Genomic DNA, 21,722 nt, shown 5'->3' on the forward strand with positions numbered 1-21,722 from the left:
TTTAACATTTATCTTACAAAATGCACTAGGGATATACTACACACACACACACACACACACACACACACACACACACACACACACCCTTTAAGAACCTGACACCATTTATTCTACCTGTAGGAAAAAAAAAATCACAACTTATGGTAGAGTTTCATATAAATCCTAATCTGATTTCAAATATTTTTAAATCCTGATACCAGTATGTATATGGCAAATGCACCCAATATATTTCTGTAAGGCTTAAAAGTATATTAAAATTATGAATGAAGAAACAAAAAGACTGAGATTAACAAGCAAACTATATTATTACACAGTAAATCAGAATTGAGGATAAAGAATCCTACCAACCCAAACATCCTCAAATATTCATGTAGAGATTGTAGCAAATACTCTGCCTAATGATTAAAAATTGGGCAACATCTAAATAGCCCTCCTTGTTTTTGAGGAGACCTATTGCAGGTCACATATTGGGAGAAGAAAATTCACCTCAGGCTCTCTGTTAGGTGTTGCTCCACGGATCCTTATATAGCGGTACAGAAATTATACATGATTTAAACATGACATTATTTAATAAATGATTTTGAAACAAGGCAGTTACCAACAAAAAGTGAGATCACTGCACACTACATAAAAAACAAAATTCCAGGCAATACATGCAGTTTTAAAAAATATATAATAATAATTTTAAGGAAATATAGGGTAATAGTTTTCAGATCTTCTAATAGGTAAGCCTTTCCAAACAAACAAATTATGACTCCACAAGCATTTTAAATATTTAAATTTCAAAAACTGCCAGCACAAAACTAAAATGCTGCGAAAAGCATCTGTAACATAATGACAAAAAAGAGATTATCATTTATATATAAGAAGCTGCCAGAAACCACTGCAAAAGGACGAACAAACAAACTGAAAAATAAGGAAGAGAATATACTTGGATTTTCTTAATTGATGATATGTAAAGTTGGGAGGGAAATTAATACACTGAAGTAGAAGAAAATCCTAACAATGCAGATGGAAATCAAAGTAACTTGTAACTCGAAAGTAATTTTTGTGAACCTGAATATTACCAGAATCCATTTGACCTGAGAAGTAATGTAACAAAGCATTCCACTGATAGCCACTTGAGATATATTTGTAATAATTCTGAACACATAATCTTTCAAAGACAAATTGCCAACTACATGACAGTATAGCATATAAATAAAGCTGACTGCATATATAACCAATACAATCTGAACAAGCCAGTTTTACCACATATGGAAATCATAAAACATAGAATTAAAAAAAAAATTCTTCAAGAATATAAACAAAATGTACACCACAAAAGTATCATAGGTCCTTAATAACGATCCCTAAAAAAAGACTGCTACAAGAGCATAAAATTATGCATCAATATATTGCTGACATTCTATTGCTTAAAATTATATTTAAGTCAACTGCTTCAGCACTAGTTCACATTTTCATTATAAATCTGACAACTTTTGCTGCTATTTTCAAACTCTGGAATGTTGGCCTCTTCTTCCTCATCTATCAAAATCCAATTTACCCTTTAAAGTTCAGCTAAAATGCTACATCTCTTAGAAGCTTTTCCCCTATTAGCATTAATCTCTCCATTCCCACTCGGAAAGCACTTTGCTTATTCCTTTAGTCACAGCATAAGACTGTGCCTTCTATTAGCTAGCTGATTACATTTGGGTCTCCCTCACTTGTAAACTCTCTGAGAGTTATTTTATCTATGGACAACAACCTATGAGTCTATAGAAAACAACTAAGTACAGTACAGTGCTACACAAGGCTAGCAAACACATTTTTTAATTTAATGAATAAAAGAATATAACACGAGTTTCAAGAAAAAATGGGAAAACAGTACTGATTTTATGATTCATGAAAATAATTCAAATTAAAAAACTCATGAAAAATAAGGGTAACATCCTAAATAAACAGGCTAATAATTTTTAGAGGAAAAGGTCATGAGAGACAGATTCTTAGGATATGGACAGGAAGCCAAATAGAAGACTCAAGCTTCATCAAAGAAGTCATTCTTGAATATAAGAAAGCAAGCCACACAAAGGTTCAGTGACAGGGGAAGAAAGATCTTTCTTCACCTTCTTTCTCCAAGTGGAAACCTACTTCCTACTGGCACGGACAGAATAGCTGGAAAACAGTGCTGAAGAGAGGCTTAGCTCACCTTTCCAAATCCTTAAAGAGATAAGTGATGACTAGCTGTGCCTGGAGGCCCTCCATTCCTGAAAGCAAGATAGCCAAGCACTTGAAGATTCTTACCTCACTCAACTAGATATTATCATTTTTTAGACCTTGGGAAATGGAAAACTCTGTGCCTGCCCACAACCTGCATCTTATATAAAAGGTAAATCCATCATTCAACTTTAAAACACACATTCAAAAAGCATGGTACATTTTACAACGAAGATTCTGCTTTACATAGTCAACAATAAAATGGACAAGTAGAGTTTTACAAATTGGGGAAAGACTAAAACCAAAGTGAAATCATGAATAATTATAATCATTGATTTATAATGGTTATCTGCTTAACTACAGACTTTAATTTCTTGAGAGTGGAAACAATCACATAAATCTCTGAATGTCTCATGTCTATAAAATATAACACCTGGCACATAGAAAGTTCTCAATAAATGTTTGTTGAATAAATGAACAAATGAGCAAACTGAAAAGCAAAACTGTGCATTCATTTATTTTGTTTTAAATGCCATACATTAAATCAAAATGTATGTTGTAGTTTTGACATTAACTGAATAGTCAAATAAGTGAGTATGAACATACCACAGATCAGGATTTTGCAATCTGAGGCTCAGAGGCAGCAGGGAATGAACTTTGGTATTGTATATTTAAGTGTTTAAGCATGCATGTGAATTTTTCTAGGACAGGCTCTATAACTGTCATCACATTTTCATAAAGGTGTAGGACTACAAAAGGGTTAAAAATTCTAAAGATGCGTTATCAATTTTAAAAAATAAAAAATATAAGTAAACATTACATACAATTTTATGTTGTACTAGAAGTTTTAATCTCCCTTTGATGAATCAGAAAGGCTCCTGGATCTTATGGAATACCAATGAGTCATTAATCATTCAGTAATTAATAAATTCTTTTTCAACCATGTTACTGTGGAATATGTGGGAGTTAATTATTATACTTTAAGAAATTAAAAGACACTAACTACATAATCATTAATAGGCAACCAATATTACTCAGGCAAAACAAAAATATTCAAACGATTATGCTACATAACATTAATGCATAAATGGCAAGTCATTCTCATAAGTGAAAATAGTATTTTTACAGAGCCAAAATTAGCAATCCAGAGTTAGCTGGAATGTTTAACAGAACAGGAAAAGAAAAAATCCTAGGGCTCTATATCATATCACTCTATCCTAAGAACTAAAAGTAAGTGAAACAGATAGGAGCTCTTAGAAATCCAATGTTTTGGATACAATTTTAGTAATTTGATTATAATGCTCAGTAAGTAGCTAAAACAGGTGTCCTTTTTCTAAGAAACTGAATAGCATAAGTCTGCTTGTAGAAACACTGTAACATCCAAAACTGTTCAGTTTAACCAAGCTGCTTTTCTAATATTGAGAATTTTTGATGGGAGGAGGTGTGAAAATAGTTTAGCAACATAGAGCATTCCTGAGGAAAGCTAGGGAGCCACAGGTGATGTGCCACATTACGTGGCATGAAAAGGCTGAGACCTCTAGGGTCTCAAAGTTGGACAGAGAAGAAAATAAAAAAAGAAGTGAACAGTAAAAACTGATGCTATGAATACTCTGACCATTCTCTCCCTTCCTCTGGACTCAAATATTAGGAAGAATAAGCACAAACAGTGTTCTCTCTACTCTTCACATTTGCTCAGAGTGAGCAGGCATTATGATATTAACCAAGCAAGCAGGACCACATACTATTAACAAGTCTGGATGGATATGTTTTATGGCCTGCCTCTACTTACCTTATTTAGCAAGAACAGACAATAAGAACAGAGTAAAGGTGTCTCAAGTTTAAAAAAAAAAATTAAGATACTCCTTAAAATCTGAGACAAAGCTAAAATTAAACTCCTTTATACATGTTATCTAAGAAAAATGCCCAATGTTATCTGTGCAGGGCAAAACACTGCACACGTAGCTCTACCTACCCAGCTCTTCAAAGCAAAAGTAACGGTGCGAGAGAAGCAGAAGTAACTGCTTTCAGAGAAGTAACTGTTTTCAGAGAAGATAACTGCTATAAAATCTCAAAATCCCAAGAATGTGGCAATAACCTTGTCTTCCTATATGAAAGAGGCCACATTATGTACCGCTGCTGAGTCATGATCAAAATCAATTTTGATGATACGATGATCTTTTAATATATGCTGTTTCCATAATCCTTGAGAAATTCTCAGTTTTCATGATGAATCTTATCACAGATGAATAAGAATGTGAGCATCGATAGTCCTTTTAAAAACAGGACTGACAGACTTCTGTAAGAATAAAAGCTACAACTCCTCGAAGACTGAAGATAAAGCTTGGGAAATAAAGCATTTGCTACAGAAATAAGATAGCAGTATGCTACAGGCCATGTATAATCATTATTACAGAGGATGAGAGGAAAGTCAAGAAAAATTTTAGTCAAGAAGGATGCTAAATTGCGCCAAATTGCTTCTACTGCATTGAATTTAACATTTATAAAATGAATTTTAATGAAAAATTCTAGCTAATGATATATAAGAGAATCAACTTTTTTCCATCTATCTAAATTTGAGTTGCATAAAGGTAATTTTCCTACACATAACTATTATGTACATCAAGATGTAATATTTAGGTTGTGGCCCTGTATTTGTGAAATAATGTTGCTTTATATAGTACAAAAAAGGCTCAGCTGTGGATTACTCCTGTACATTTATTTTAGTACTTCTCAGTGGTAATACTAATGAAGTTGATTCTTTCCTGAACACGAAAATCAGTGCTATTTGTCTGACTCTCCTGCAGCATGTTGAAGGATAAATTCTATCAACAGAAAAAAATGTAAGTGTAACTAAAATTATAAGACAGATAGTTTTAAAATGTTACCATCTTGGTAGTAGTAAAGACATCTCGCTGTATCTTCAGACAAATTTTAGAGTTTTAATGAATATATTCAGAAAAAATTGATGACATTCATTTTAATTTAGTATCTCAGAAGAAACAGAGAAACACATTATCTTTAAAATAAAAGTTGGCTTATTACTACTCATGAATGTTTTTATTAAAGGACTGGATCTAACTATAAATATACCTAAGAGATACAGGATACATAGAATATATAATAAATACTACAGTTTCCCAATGCTTTCATTATATACACGATTTAATAACATTGTCAGAAGAAAATGATTATGCTATCTAATAACAAACTAAAATTGAGTCATCATAGCTGTTTTAAAAACAGCTATAATTTTATTCTGTAATACTTTCATTTCATGATATTTTTGAAAATAATGTATTTGCTGATTAATTTACTAAAAACTTTCAATGATAAGCATTTGAACCATACCAAGTGCAAAAAGTTTTAAAATTATATCTTCTACCAAGTTAGATGAACATTATTACCAGTATTGTAGCTTATTCCTAAATTTGGCAGGCCTATTAAAGCTAGCCAGATAACACTGGCAACTGGAAGAAGACTGCAGTGATTACACTCTACAGGGAATTCACAGAATGGGCAATGTAAAATTCAGGGGAAAAAAATTCGATGATGAGAAGAAACTACTAAGGTGAAAGTATGCATATGTATGTTGAATGGCATGATGGGGTGTGGAAAGTAGACTGCAAAAGAGTAAAGTTGAATGAAAATATTTGAGAAATTCAAACAAAATTTCTCTGCTTCAACCTTAACGTTTAATTCTTCCCCTCCTACTGAAACAACAGAAATCAGGGTTTTCAATAAAACATCCTTTTGCGGTCTTCAGACTTAGCTACCACCTATTTCAAACTTCTCATCTCTAGATTCAATAGTCTTCACATAGCCACTTGCACATAAACTAAGTCTTTACACATTATCAAAATATTCTGTTAACTATACTCCAACAAAAGTTAAAAATAAATAAATTAAAAAACTGAAGCAAATATGGTAAAATCTGCCCAGTAAATATAATATAGGGGTCATTTAATTATTTTCTGTATGTTTGATATATTTCATAATGTAAAAAAAATCAAATAATGCTCAAAATAAAATTTTAAAACACACTAAAAAAAAAATGCTGACCACATGAAAATGAGACTTTTCCCCCCCATCCACCCCACCAAAGAGTAAACTTAGAGCTCATGCCACAATAAAATTTGCATATGTATAATTTAATAAATTAAATCTTTTAAAAATATTAACTCACTGAGAACATCTTTGTGTTCCCAGCATGAGCCACAGCAGTTGGCAGGCATACAGTCGATAAAGACAATATTTCATCAACACCACCACTGTTTCACATTTTTAACATCTTTACAATATGGTTATATCTTACAATTGACAGTGAAGCATAGCTTTTCTTAATGATACATAAAATAATGATGCCTCTTACAAATGTTGCTGTTTCAAATTAGACTAAACAGAGCAATAAATGTTAAATTTCGTTGAACTAAATTAAACCAAGGTGAAAGTGCCTGTCTGTTAACTACATTAACTCTCAGAAAGCTGAAATCCACGTTTTTTTGATTCATTCTTTTACATGTTAGTCTGTTTAAAAGCTTACATTTTTATATAGAATAGGTTATATCTCCTTAATTATCTTTAAAAACAACCCAAGTACTATGCCTTTTGACTGGGATGTTTAATCCTTTTACATTTAAAGTAACTACTGATAGGGAAGAACTTACTCTTGCCATTTTGTTCTTTTCTGTCTGTCTTGTAGCTCTTTTGTCCCTTGTTTTCTCTCTTATGGTCTTCCTTTGTGCTTCACTGATTTTTTTTGTCGTGACCTACTCTGATTCCTTTCTCATTTTCTTTTGCGTATCTTCCATAAGTATTTTCTTTTTGGTTACCACAAAATTTACATAAAACACCTTACAGTTATAACTATCTTAAACTGATAAAAAATAAATTTCTATCATATACAAAAGCTCTACACTTTTAGTCCCCTCCCCCAACACATACTTTATGTTACCTAGTCACCATTTACATCTTTTTATGTTGTAACCACTAACACATGTTTACAGGTAGCTCTTTTTTATACATTTGTCTTTTAACTTCTATGCAAGAATTAAAATGATTTACATAACAGCATTACATATTCTGTACGTGTCTATATATTTACCTTTTCTAGCTTATTCTATACTTTCATAGGCTATTTTATACTTTCATATGCTGTCATGTTGCTGCTTAGCATTCTTTTCTTCATTTATTCTCTACAACTTATAGACTATACTTATTTTATAAGTAAAAATGGCCAAAAAATTTGCATCAGTATTGTTTGACAATTATAAATCACAATTAAGTTTCTAAGACTTAGAGTACTGAAGGAGCTGTGTTCCTGAACCAATAAAACAGTTCCAGTCCATTAAAATCTTGACCAATTTTAATAATACCTACCCGTTCCTTTGCTCAGATATGGAGGCTTAAAGAACTTCACAACACCATAGACATTGACAATCATGCCACTCTTAAGTTGATTCAGGGGTGTATATACATAATGTGTGGCTGGAACCTAAAGAAAGACAGTGAATATAAGTATTAAGATTTTAGAATCATGTTATGATCAAATTTGTAAGTTAGCAAACTGATCTGCATTTTTTCCTTCTAAGTGTCTAAAAAGAGACTGTAGCCTGAAAAAAGGAGAAATGCACAGCTTATAAAGGTTGCTATATAAACCATCTAGTTTTTCATATAAATAACTTTGATTATAAATGGTGTAATTTGTACACAGCTCTAAAAAATGCAGTTTAAGAGACTTTTGTTCTGGTTTTTAACCTTAACTAGTATCACTTCAAAACTTGTGGCATATATTTATTTTTTTTCCTATACTGCTATGAAGATTTTAATAAGGCCTAAATAAAGCCAGATTTTGATTATAAATGATATAAAGACATTAAACATGGTAATAAAAGAAAAAAATTTTTCTGAAATAACTATACAGAAGTTTGGAAAGAAAAGGGGAAGTGATTTCACAAGAACGTCTGATGTTAGTCAAACAATCCTGAAAAGGGTTCAGACATCTGGCCCCATCACCCACCCACTTCACTTCCAGCTGGAAATAAGGTTACCTATCACACTAAGAGTTAAAATTTTAAAAATCAAATCAAAATGAATTGTTTTTTCAAGGAAGCTGATCCCTCAGGTCAAACACAAGGGCAGGGCTTGCTTAGAAATCTCATCAAACCATGATATTAAAAAAAAGTAATGAAAGAAAAACAATGGTCAGCATATGGGACAGAATAGAGACAATAGGTACTCAGCTGACAAACTAACTGGATCCAATATATTATCTTAACAAATATCTCCCTAATGTGGAGATGAATGGGAAGGCCAGCACAGCTCAATGACCCTAACCATTATGGTTTTCCAAGTAATGTACTTGTTAATTCACAACCAGCAATCAACATCTTGATTGTAATTTGGCTCTCAATGTAAATAAGCCAGTATGTGTGTGCAGAGCAGCTACGTTATATTCTAATAGTTCAGAATACCTGAGCTTCCTGAAAAACCGTTTTTGCCAAGTTCAGAGGCTCTCTCATTTACTTCTGCCTTACCACAAGTGCATGGATGTATCAAATATTTGAAGCTGACCTATCTATAACAATTTTGAAAAACACTAATATCAAAGTTAATTCATATTTTTTAAAAAGTACATCAATACTTTTATTGGTTACAGTTACCCTAAATAACAAATTTAAGTTATACAATTATGGTATTATTCAGAATTTAAAACCTGTATCCAGTAGTCACTGTCAACTAGAAGCAAAGTCCTTGAACTCTGTCCAATAGAAACTAAAGGTAGAACATAAAATTTATTTTAAGGAGCCCATGGGTCGCAACTAAGGAGCCCATGTGCCACAACTAAGGAACCCGCCTGTGCAACTAAGGAGCCCATTTGCCATAACTAAACTTTATCAACATATTACCTTCTTTCCAGTTTCACTCAGCTACAATTAGCTCACCTTTAAAAATGGGAACCTTCCCATTGCTATGAGATGACAAAATTTTATAAAATATTTAAAATATGATTTAAAAGAAAAAGCAAAATATATCAGAAGTATAATAAAATTCTTTACTTAAAATTACATAATTTGTCAAATCACAATTCAGCACATAACAATCTGTTTAAATATAAGCTGATGAAAAGCAAAAGAAATGAATTTGCCTAAGATTTAAAAGGAGTAAAAATCCCAGTGTCTTCACACAATAAAACTTCTTTTCCATTTTAATTTTCTTGTGTACGTAACTTCTGCAAAATATCAGCAAATATTCCAGACAACAGATGAACCAGGTATTAATTACCAGGGAAATATATAACTCAAATGTAATATCATTGTATATCAAAAAAGTAGAGATTATGTTTTCCCACTGTATTGATACTATTTCAAAATCAGTCTATAAAGTGGGTCAAATACCTATATGTATGTGTGTGTGGGGTGTACATTTCTAAATTAAAATTAATACCATCTTACCAAAGACATTGATTCTGTAGAAAAATCTCTTACGGATTTAACATAAACCTGAAAAAAAAAGAGAGGACTTATTTGTATACAAACATGTCCAATGTGATTACAGACCTTTAATTGTAGTAAAACTACACATTTTATAATATTCCAGTTCACAGAATGGCATAAAGTTATAGCTTACAAATTAAGAGTCACAGGTACAAAGTTGTCTAAGCTAAGCTTCAGTTTAATTCACCAATTTTAATATCACAGAACCACACCTGGCCCATAAAATGCCCTGTTCAGACAAAAAAATAAAACAAAACAGGCAGATGTTGGTCTGCAGGCACATAGCTTGACCCAACTCTACTTCTCCACCTGACAGCCTTGACCAAACAGGCAGTCTCCAAAAGTGTATGTGTGTTTGTGTGGGGAGGGGGCGGGGGGTGGTGAAGTGAGACGGAGAGGATGAAGACCTTCATAAAGAATGAAATAGGAGGAAATCAGTTTTACCTAAAAAGGGGCACCTGATCAATTTAAGATAAAATCAAGCAGACCATCAAAAGAGGATGACAGTATAACTGCAAAGAATATATTGATCAGGTTTAGACTGTCTGCGAAGCTTTAAGAATTTCAGTAACAAATAACTATCTTTAAGGGATCCTTCTCTGCTACCTGGAATCATTCTAAATATAAAGCCAAGAAAAGGATTTTTATTTTTAAACTTAAAATATTTAATTACAATAATTCAGTCAGACTAAATAGTTTATCTGCAGATACACAAAAATACTACTTCTATTCCATTACTTTAGCTCATTAAAACTACAATTAGAGACTAAAAAGTTGCATACTTACATAAACAGTTGATTTGAAGTCCTCAGATGCTTTCAAAAATAAGCGAAGTTTACCATCTCTGCTTGTAGATGAAGATGCTGACAAAATAACAAATCCGGCCACTGCAATGGTGTCCTATATAGAAAAAAATAATTTAAAAATCATCAAAATACCATAATTCTGAATGCCATATAGATTCTTATTTTTATTACTATGTAAAAACAGGAATCATTTCTATAAAATGAAAAGCTGGTTAGCCTAAACTTGTTTAATGCTTTCTGAATATAAGATTGAGACTACCACCTCCTACAAAAGGGTATCAGCAATGTAGCCATAGATAAGTACAGTGCTCCTCTTAATGGACCAGGAAAACACTACCTAAATCACTTAGAAATTTTTATTTATCTATTAGGGCTTCAAACATCAATGTTCATCTCAATTTATGTGAATAAGTGTGCATGAATAAACACAACGAAGAGACAGTAATGAGCCAACAGTATTAAGAATGGAAATTAAATGAAACTAAATCTCTGAGAGACTACATTGAGAAAGACATGTCATTATTGCAAAAACTCCATATTGTTATAAAACTAACATGAGCATAAAGATCCAGGGTATGAGACATAAATAGGACATTTCCATTTACATACTAATAAGAACAAAGATACTTTCTTTCCACGTAGGTTTATAATAGTAAGAAGAAGCCAATCTCCATTTATTCCTGCCTCTCTCATTCTTTAGTTAAATCTCTTTTCTTATTTTCCAAATACTGGAACATCCACACTTAGTGAGTCTTGTCTTGCTGTATTTTATATACACACACACACACACACACACACACACACACACACGCACACACGCGTGCACACACACACACACACACACACACATATTATTATCTTACTCCTCTAATTTTAACACCAAAACCTTAAGATAAACAGAAATTCCTGGGCCTTAGGCAGCTTCCTTCAATAATCTTAATTTCTACCAAATGGAACTCTTCTGCATTACTGATTTTTATTTTGCACATATGAGTGTGCAAAATGTCACACTCCCAGGAGTGTGTGTCAACCCCCAGGAGTCTCTATTTAGGTCCATTAATTAGGCTGTAAGCACCTTGAAGACAAGGGTCATGTCTTATTCTGCTTTGTATTTACAGGGCTTGGCACAAAGTAGGCCCTCCATAAACTATCTGTGAATCAAAGGAAGGATCATAAATGGCCTTTCTAAAATCTCTGGCCCTATCCAGATATTTTAGCTCTGCAAATTTCTGCATTTTATTTTCTTCAGGTGAGACTGCAAACATAATTGTGTCTGTGCTGTTAATGCTAATTAAAAACAATGCTTCACAGTTAAGTGGGAGAAAATTTTCCTTCCCACTGAAGATTTTCTATGTTTGTACCATGGTTTAGGCAGTTTTAAAGGGGAATAAAATAAAGAGCAAGAGTGCTTCTGGAATAAATTACTATTATAACTGAAAAATATGCAGTTTTTCCAATTTACCTTTGAACAGTATATTCTGATTTAAATGAAAACTTAAGATTTCAGTCAAAGATGTAAAGTTGTTTAATCAAGCTAACACAGGAGAATAAACAGAAGTAGGGAAATCATTGGTCAGTTCTAAATTCTCTTCAAAATACAAAAAATAACATATCTCATTTTATTTTTTATTTTACTTTAAAATGTCTTAAACATAAATATATGGAAAGATATACACTAAATGAAAGTGTTAGGGGAAGAAATGCATATTTTTCAATTTTTCTGTATAAACCAAACTTAAAGAATAAAAGTATTTCTTTTATGATGGAGAAAACATTTTTAAATAAAGAGAATAAATCATTAAAAGCAAGATACCAGTATTCATAACAAAAATTTTTCAAAAGTCTATTCTAACATTAGCAACAAAACTCAGTAAAAGGTTACAACTTTTCCTCTAGCATACAATCGACAAAATGGAAATAAGAACCAAAAATACTTTTAAAGAACCTACATGCCCGTTGACAGACGAATGGATAAAGAAGATGTGGTACATATATACAATGGAATATTAGCCATAAAAAGGAAATTGGGTCATTTGTAGAGATGTGGATGGATCTAGAGACTGTCCTACGGAGTGAAGTAAGTCAGAAAGAGAAAAACAAATATCGTATATTAACACATATATGTGGAACCTAGAAAAATGGTACAGATGAACCAGTTTGTAGGGCAGAAATAGAGACACAGATGTAGAGAACAAACGTATGGACACCAAGGGGGGAAAGTGGCAGCGGGGGGCAGTGGTGGTGTGATGAATTCGGAGATTGGGATTGACATATAGACACTAATATGTATAAAATAGATAACTAATAAGAACCTGCTGTATAAAAAAAAAATAAAATTCAAAACTTCAAAAAAATAGTTATTAATAAAATTTTAAGCTACAAATTAAACCTATAAAAAATAAATGTTCAATTTATTACGTTTGTTTTATTTTTTTAATTTAATTTTACTTTTAATTTTTATTGGAGTATGGTTGATTTACAATGTTAGTTACAGCGTTAGTTTCAGGTGTACAGCAAAGTGAATCAGTTATACATATACATGTATCCACTCTTTTTTAGATTCTTTCCCCATATATGCCATTACAGAGTACTGAGTAGAGTTCCCTGTGCTATATAGTAGGTCCTTATTAGTTATCTATTTTATATATAGTAGTGTGTATATTTCCATCCCAAACTCCCAATTTATCCCTCCCAAATTTATATTTATAAACATGAATTTATATTTAATTTACACATATAAATTGCACTGAAGGCCCTCAGTGATCTCATCCCAAGTTACTTTGCCTGCTTTATCTCCATATACTTCCATTCAATACAAAATAAATCAGATTCTCTTATATACCCAATGTTTTTCCACATATATTTTTTGCATTTTCTGAGTACCTATCTTTTAAAATCTGGGCTGTAAATGCTTCTTCCCTGGGAGGTTTATCTTAGCTTGTACCCCAAAGAAGGAAGAAGGAAAAATAATTCTTCCTTCCTCTGAACTCTCCTATGCCGCATTTTAATATTTTTCATGTGTGTTATTTATAAACTTTCTTAATGTTTTTACTGCCCTGAAAACTCTGTAAGACCCTTGGGACTAAGAATGTCTTATCCATCTGAATATCCCACACAAGTGACTAGTGGAGGCTTCTGTTCATAATCAGTGGTCAACAAATATTTGTTGAATAAATTAATCAACACTGGTAGAAACTGAAATACAGATCTAAACAAAAGAGAAAAAAATAAATGGCTTAGGATTCATGTCCCATCAATTTATTAATCATAATGACTTTCAAATTAATTCAAATACACAGAGGATTAGAAACATAAATATATAATAGGCTGTTTTAGCTTGTACAAACACTCATTAGATTGAGTTGAAAATGAGATTTAACACACACTGTTCTAAGTTTCTGAGAAGAGCACAGCATACTGAAGCCATTCAAACAAGAATGGGAATTACACAGTTCAGTGGTGAGACTAAAGTATTCTGATATGTCAGAGTAGGTGCCTATCTCAGTCTGCTGAAAACAGTATTAGAAAACCAGCTTGAGAAGCATAACCCTGCTGCTAAAAATGATAAGGTTTTAATTGCTATCTTTGCATCAAAGTTATAAAAGTGAAAACACATTTGAAATGAAATCTTTGAAATAACTCGGCATACTCAGATATCAGCAAAGCAGTCATTTCCCTTTTGTCACAGTGCCTTAGATAGATTAAGCCCTCATCATTAGACAATTTTCAGTGTAGCCAACAGGAATATTTCTACCGCAAACGAGTTGCAGAGAAAATGAGTGAAATCAATACGGGTCTTTTTAACGTAAGCGTTCTTTAAAAATGAACAATTGAAGGAAAAAAAATCAGACAACTTACTTGCATATAAACCACCATGGTTTTTACATGCTAATATCTCCCAATGAGGAACACAATCAGTGGTGAAATAGGAAGCAAACCAATAGGTAACAAAAATACACAAAACCAGTGTATTAATTTGCTTATTTTTAATGGATAACATACTAAAAATTCTCAAGTCATCACTGAGCAGGAAAAGGGCAAAGAAAATATGAAACAGTTGATAATCCAAAAAGAAAAACTTATCTGACTTTAACAGGCATTAAGTAATTTTTACTATACTGACCTTGCAAATACTGTTAGGTTATCACATCTTAAAACACTGTTAAAGAGTGAAAGGGTACAGGGAAAAACCAGGGACCTGATGTCATTGATAGTGCAGTGACTGACAGAAAATGTTTCTTTAGCATAATAAATGTATTTCATGTGTATTAGCACTTATTGGATCATGTAACACCAAGGACATAATTGGCATAAAAACCAAAATCTTTAAATGGTCTACAAATCATTTTATGATCTGATGCCCACCCAGCTCACCAGCCGCATTTCGTGTGACTCACTCTGGAACTCTGCCTTACTATAATTCCTTAGCATTCCAGGATCCTCACTCAGGGCCTCTGTATATGCTGTTCTCTCTTACTTATCTACTCTCCCCGTACCCCTATGTTCATTCTTTCGGCTATTTTTCTCATTCTGCTACTCAATCTTCTTAGTACATATCATATCTGGATAAAATAATTAATTACATAATAGTTGTTTAATTCCACTCTTCTCCATTGAAAACTATTCCATGAAAGCAAGGTCCATAACTGTCTTATTCAGTTAAAATGTCTCTGACATGGAGCAGACAAAAAACATTCAAGAAGTGTTTAGACAACTCAATGAATACCTAAATATATGAATATACACACACAAACACACAGACATTACATAAAATATACCTTCATTAAATCTTAACATAAACTATACAACTACTACAAAACTTACTTCATAGAATCTTAGCATTTTAGAATTGTGAAGGACCTTAGAGATCGCATAATCAAACACCTTCATCTTTCAGATAAGAAAATAAGGGCCAGAGAGAATAAATGAGCAGTTTAAGGTCACACACAGCTAATTAGTTGTAGACTAAGACAAGAACCCAGATCTCCTGACTTCTATGGTAGGTACTACTCTATCTCCTCTTTCAGAACTAAATCTTATAGGAATGGGAAAAAACGTATTAACAAATGTCTGTAACTTTGACAGTTTTGTAATAAGACCTTTTTTTAAACTTTTAAAATACTTTGGAAAAGTCTTTCCTATTTTGTATCTACATATTAATGTTAAAACTTTCTTTAAATGAAAGTTAAAACTGAAAAAAATGCCTCAGATGGAGGGAATTTCAATTAGACCATTTGTATTCCCACAAAATGTACCATTAATCTAGCAAAGCAAAGATGTTTTAGGATTGCTGTATTCAAATACAGAGCTAATCTTAAGGAAATAAGCGACAAAGAAGAAAGGTGTAAGAATCGAGCTATAAAAATTCATTCTTTTTTTTTTTACCCTGTGTATGTCCACATTTATTTTTTATTTAAAAAAATTTTTTTAACATCTTTATTAGAGTATAATTGCTTTACAATAGTGTGTTAGTTTCTGTTTTATAACAAAGTGAATCAGTTATACATATACATATGTTCCCATATCTCTTCCCTCTTGCATCTCCCTCCCTCCCACCCTCCCTATCCCACCCCTCTACGTGGTCACAAAGCACCCAGCTGATCTCCCTGTGCTATGTGGTTGCTTCCCACTAGCTGTTTTCCATTTGGTAGTGTATATATGTCCATGCCACTCTCTCACTTTGTCCCAGCTTACCCTTCCCACTCCCCGTATCCTCAAGTCCATTCTCTAGTCGGTCTGCATGTTTATTCCCGTCTTGCCCCTAGGTTCTTCGGACCTTTTTTCTCTTTCTTTTTTTACTTTTATTTATTTATTTATTTTAATTTTTTTTAAATTTAGATTCCATATATATGTGTTAGCATACGGTATTTGTTTTTCTCTTTCTGACTTACTTCACTTTGTATGACAGTCTCTAGGTCCATCCACCTCACAATAAAAATTCATTCTTTTATGCAAAAAGTTTTACCTTTGATTTGCAACAATCTTTAACCTTAATACTATAAACTCTAAAATAAATAGACTAATTAGACCTCCCAAATGATCAACATTCGTGATTTTAAATGCAGAAAGAATTTAAACTAAATTGTGACCTCAGTCTTCACACCATTATATTTTAAAAGGAGAAACCTTGACTTACCATTACCAACATCCTATTATCTGACAAGTACTAATTAGTTGTATGGTTCTATTCTATTTTAATGAATACCTATTTAAAATATATTTCAAAAGCAGAAGACACCTTTCATATCAGTTAGGAAAAATAATAATATCTAATATACCATACATGTTTTATAGATAAATGTACATGTTTTGCTAACTCATTATATTATAAACCTTTTATATTATTTTTCAGGTAAGAATTTAATAAATACAAGAATGTTAAGGAAGGATAAAGATAAAAACATATTTAAAATATAAGCAAACAGATTCCTAATATTCAATACCATGTATTTATTTTTAAAACACTTCTCTAAGACGTCCAAGATACGTTGTGAAATAAAGCAATTTACAAAACATGGATTTTATGATGTCATTTGGTAGAAAATGTACATATATGTTTATATGTATATAAAGATACATACATACATATGTAAGTATACATATATACACACATATATAAAAGCTGGAAGGATACCAAAAAAAGAAAAAGACATAGCAGTGGTTTTATCTAATAATGGGAGTAGGTAATGAGAGTGGGTTCAGAGGGAGTGGGGCAGCTTTTGCTTTTCTGGTTATGCCCTTCCATGCTGCTTAAATGCTTTTAAAACCATGGCCACACAAGAAGAACAAAATCTTCTAAGGCAAACATTTCCAAGACCTAATTCAAGTCCACAATATCTCCTTAAGGCAGGACAAAAATACAGTCGTGGAGACAGAGCAGCTTCTGTACTTACTACAAGGTTAGCTTTAGAATAACTGTACTACTGACCATCAGGACAGAGGGTTACTAATGGCTCAAACGATAAACGTATATGGAAGCACTTTGCAATCTGTAAAGTTCCATACAAATATAATACGATATTCTCAATAAAAGATTAGTAATATAATATATAAAAGATTAGTACCATATTTTAGTAAAAGATTCCAAAAACCTGATTAAGCATTAGAAGCTAGCTTTAATAGATGTTTGAAAAATAAACAAATGTGTTTTGTTGCCTAAACTTAAGCAAACTCTAACAGCCTCTTAAGTATGGCCTTTGCTATTGAACTATGTAAAATAAAGGACAGAAAAAGGAACAGAAAAGTAAGTTCTTTAATCTCCTTACATCACTAGAAATTAGAATTTACGATCTCTTTATATCATTTCACTTCAAAACATCCAAACATGCCAGCCAGAAGAGCTCTTTAATTATGAACCCCTCCAAAAACAAACACACACATTCATATGCACACACAAATACACAGTCAGAGATACCCAGGACTAATGAGGAGGAAGGAAGTATAAGATAAACAGAGATCCATGCACTAAGGTAAAAAAAAAATTAATATATGCATAATAAATGTAATACACACAAACCTCTCTAATAGCAACTCTACCTAGAACATTTCCTCCAAAGATTCTTTTGTATTGTCTTTGTAAAATGTTTCAAAAAATTCTTTAAGAAGATTAAAACATTACATTCATATTAGCACTTGACTCTCATGAACATAAAACTTTTCTAAAAATAATACAGGAAGATTTTTGTAAGATACGAAATTCTAATATCAGATCATTATTATTTCTGTGGAGTTCCATATTAACTCAACTATATACTGCGATAGAATCATGAAATTGGGCCTTTAAAAAGCAGTTCTTGATGATCATATGTTCATGGATCTCTTTGAGAATGAGGTAAGAGTTACAGACGGCCTCCTCAGAGGGGAAAAAAAATACATAAATACATTTACATACACTTTTAGTTGATTGAAGAACGCTTTTTGGCTACCTACACCCTGTTGGGGATTCACTGGAGACCCGAGCACCCTAGGGTCTCATCTTCATCTATAAACTATAGGCCCTTTCATAAAAATGAAGCAGGCTTTAGTTTTATTGCCAGTTGACTCTTAAAACAGGATGCTAAAACCTCTTCCTGATCATGCATTAAAATCAACTTTTCTCCCCTGAAGGAAACTGAAGCACAGAGTGTAACGTCGTACTTATTAAAAAAAATATCAGGAGCGAAGAAAAGAAAGGTAACTTTAATGATCTTAGCAAATTGAAAGGAAGTAGGCTATTATTTCCTGGCCCAGGTCCTTGAAATCTCTAAAACTGTTAAAAGTGGACTTCTTTACAGAAAGGAAAGAGTTCATCTTAAATAACATGAAACTACATTTCATGTATATTTCAAATATTCTATAACCCATGAAAACTAAATATTACTAATTCAATGTACTATCGCAAAACTTGCCTATGCATACCTAACAGCCTGAAGAATGAGAAAGCTGTTAATACACTGATTTGGGGTTTTATTGGTTTGTTTTGAAGGATGGGCAGCCAGAGAAAATATCTGTTATAACTTAGTATCCACACGCAAATTAGTCATTAAACTGATTTTTTTCATTTTCCCCTATCTCATCAAAGTATTATAATAGAGAAATTGTTTTCTAGATCAAGGGAAAAATATGTAAGTTATTTTTCTAAATAAGTGTATCTTTCCCTGTTAAACATCTACTTAGCATTCTCACTTTCATTCCTCTCTCTCCCTCCCTCTCACTCTCATCATTTCTGAGGAATATCTTCCTTAAAAAATGGCATGGGGGCTTCCCTGGTGGCGCAGTGGTTGAGAGTCCGCCTGCCGATGCAGGGGACACGGGTTCGTGCCCTGGTCCGGGAAGATCCCACATGCTGCGGAGCGGCTGGGCCCGTGAGCCGTGGCCACTGAGCCTGTGCGTCCAGAGCCTGTGCTCCGCAACGGGAGAGGCCACAACAGTGAGAGGCCCGCATACCAAAAAAAAAAAAGCATGATTTAGGGACTTATTAAACACTGAATTCTTAATAATTCAGAACTGTCATCATAAACATTAATTATTTTAACAAAGCTGAAATAAAGTCATGCCTTTAAGAGCAAGAAGAATAATAATAAGGAACAATAACAGGCCTTTACTGGAGCCACCCACAAAAGTGCCTCATCAAAATAGCTATGTAGAGATACTGGATCCTACCCTACCTAAACGGCCTCAAGCAGGTATGATTTTGTGTGTGTGTGTGTGTGTGTGTGTGTGTGTGTGTGTGTACACATGCTTTATATACTTTATTTCCTAGTCCCCTTTCTTGATAAGACTGTCAGATAGTACTTTTTTAGTATACTTGCCTCTAGAACTTCACAGTGCCATACCAACCATATTAAAACTATATCGCATTCAAAGTTTTTAAAATTGCATCGAAAATTAGTCTAGTTATCATTCTGAAGAGAAACAGTCTAATGAACTGTCCTAGGAATTTCTGGACATGAATTGCATGGCAACTATTTGATTTCATGAATTGCATGGCAACTCCTATTTGATTTCTTCAAATTGTAAAGTAAGATTTTAAGATATACCACTGACTTAATAACCGCTTTTCACTGAGAAAAAAAATCACTACACTAATTCTTTTCTTTGTTCAAATTATAAATTAAGAAAAAATTAACTGATTTACCACCTCCTTACAGAAACTTAGCAAAAAACTCCTAGGAGAGAACACAGGCAAAACGTTCTCTGACATAAATTGTACAGTTTTCTTAGGTCAGTTCTCCAAACTACAAACACACACACATATACAACTAATCAATTCTGGGTCAATTCAACAAATGCTTTAGTTTTGGTCTTTATACATCCACAATAGCTTCTGAATTACTGCTAAGGTCTCCTCACTGAGTTCCCTACCTAAAGTCTCCTCCTGGTAGAAGAAAATAAATTTAAAAATAACTTATGAGATAATCAGGGAAATTGGAACACTGACTTGATATTTGATTATATAGAGGAATTACTGTTAAATTATTTAGGCATAATGATGAAATTGTGTTTATTCAAATAGATAGTAAGACACATAGATATACATAGATATGTGTGTATATATACATGAATACATTGATGATATTTCATGGTTTATAAAAGCTGATGTTAATATTTCAGTAGTATAATTGTACTATGGTATGTATTCATTTGTATATATACATATACACATACACATATAATTTTAGGATGCTTTCTCTTTTACATACTGAAATTTTTAGGATTTAAATTATATAATTCCTGATATTTGCCTCAAAATAATCTGTGGCAGTAAAATGAAAAGATGAAACAGATGAAATAAGAGCCTGAATGCTGATAACTGAAGTTAGATATTTGGAATATGGACAGTCGTTATACAATTCTTACCACTTATATATATGTTAGAAATTTTTCATAATAAAAAGTTTAAAGACTAACAAATAAAATATTCCACTAAAAAACTAAGTGCCTACTCTTTGATGTTTCTCCCCAAATCCTCCAGGCAGATTCAGCCTATTGAGGCTGCTATTCCAGTTCTATTATAGTTACCACCATTAAATGATTTTCCATTAGGCTAGAGATAGTGGACTCCATAAGGTCAAGCACTGTGTCTTATTCATTTTGGTTTCTCCAGAGCCTAGCACAGAGTCAAGCAAAATGTCAGCACTTAATAAATGTTTACTGAACCTAAATGAAAAAAGAGACAGAGTACAGACAATCTCATCTGACTGTGCCATTTTGCAGAAACCATTGTTTTTTCCCACATCATTTACTTGTTAGTAACAACCATAAATCAAAAAGGATTGAAACCATATATCTAATATTCCTGCAACATCATTATAGAAGTACTGTCTAACTCTGAGCAACTTATTTGGAGACTTATCAATGACTCAACAATGTTTTACAGCTATATGCTTCAATATTGTTTAATTACCAAAACTGGTTTTGCAAATATCTAGAGGATCTCCAATTAACATCAAAGATGTTATGAGATTCTTACAGAAAGTTAATTTTAAATCATTTTAATACGCATGCAGAAAAAATCTGTAAGATTATACACCAAACAGTGGTTAATTTCTGGAGATGTGCTGTCCAATACAGTATCAACTAGCCATATGTGGCTATTTAAATTTAATTAAAATGATATTATACAAAGTTTAAAATTTAGTTCCTCAGCTGTACTAGCCATATTTTAAGGGCTCATTGGCCAAATATGACTAGTGGCTACCATATTGACAGCACAGATATAGAACATTTCCATCACCGCAAACAGTTC

General features: G+C 32.6%; 1 protein-coding gene across 3 annotated transcripts in view; it reads right to left on the reverse strand.

The window, feature by feature from the left end:
* Window positions 1-21,722, reverse strand: part of POT1 (protection of telomeres 1) — an 82,999-nt gene that overhangs the window by 53,967 nt on the left and 7,310 nt on the right. For all 3 annotated transcript variants that reach the window (XM_079931881.1, XM_079931880.1, XM_079931882.1), the window contains 3 exons: window positions 10,476-10,589; window positions 9,648-9,695; window positions 7,573-7,687 (listed from right to left, as the gene is read on the reverse strand). In XM_079931881.1, the coding sequence (XP_079788007.1) occupies window positions 7,573-7,687; window positions 9,648-9,695; window positions 10,476-10,589 (277 nt within the window). The remainder of the gene's footprint in view (window positions 1-7,572; window positions 7,688-9,647; window positions 9,696-10,475; window positions 10,590-21,722) is intronic.

Source organism: Stenella coeruleoalba (genome assembly GCF_951394435.1).
Source record: "Stenella coeruleoalba genome assembly, chromosome: 9".
In the NCBI taxonomy this organism is placed as follows: Eukaryota; Metazoa; Chordata; class Mammalia; order Artiodactyla; family Delphinidae; genus Stenella; species Stenella coeruleoalba.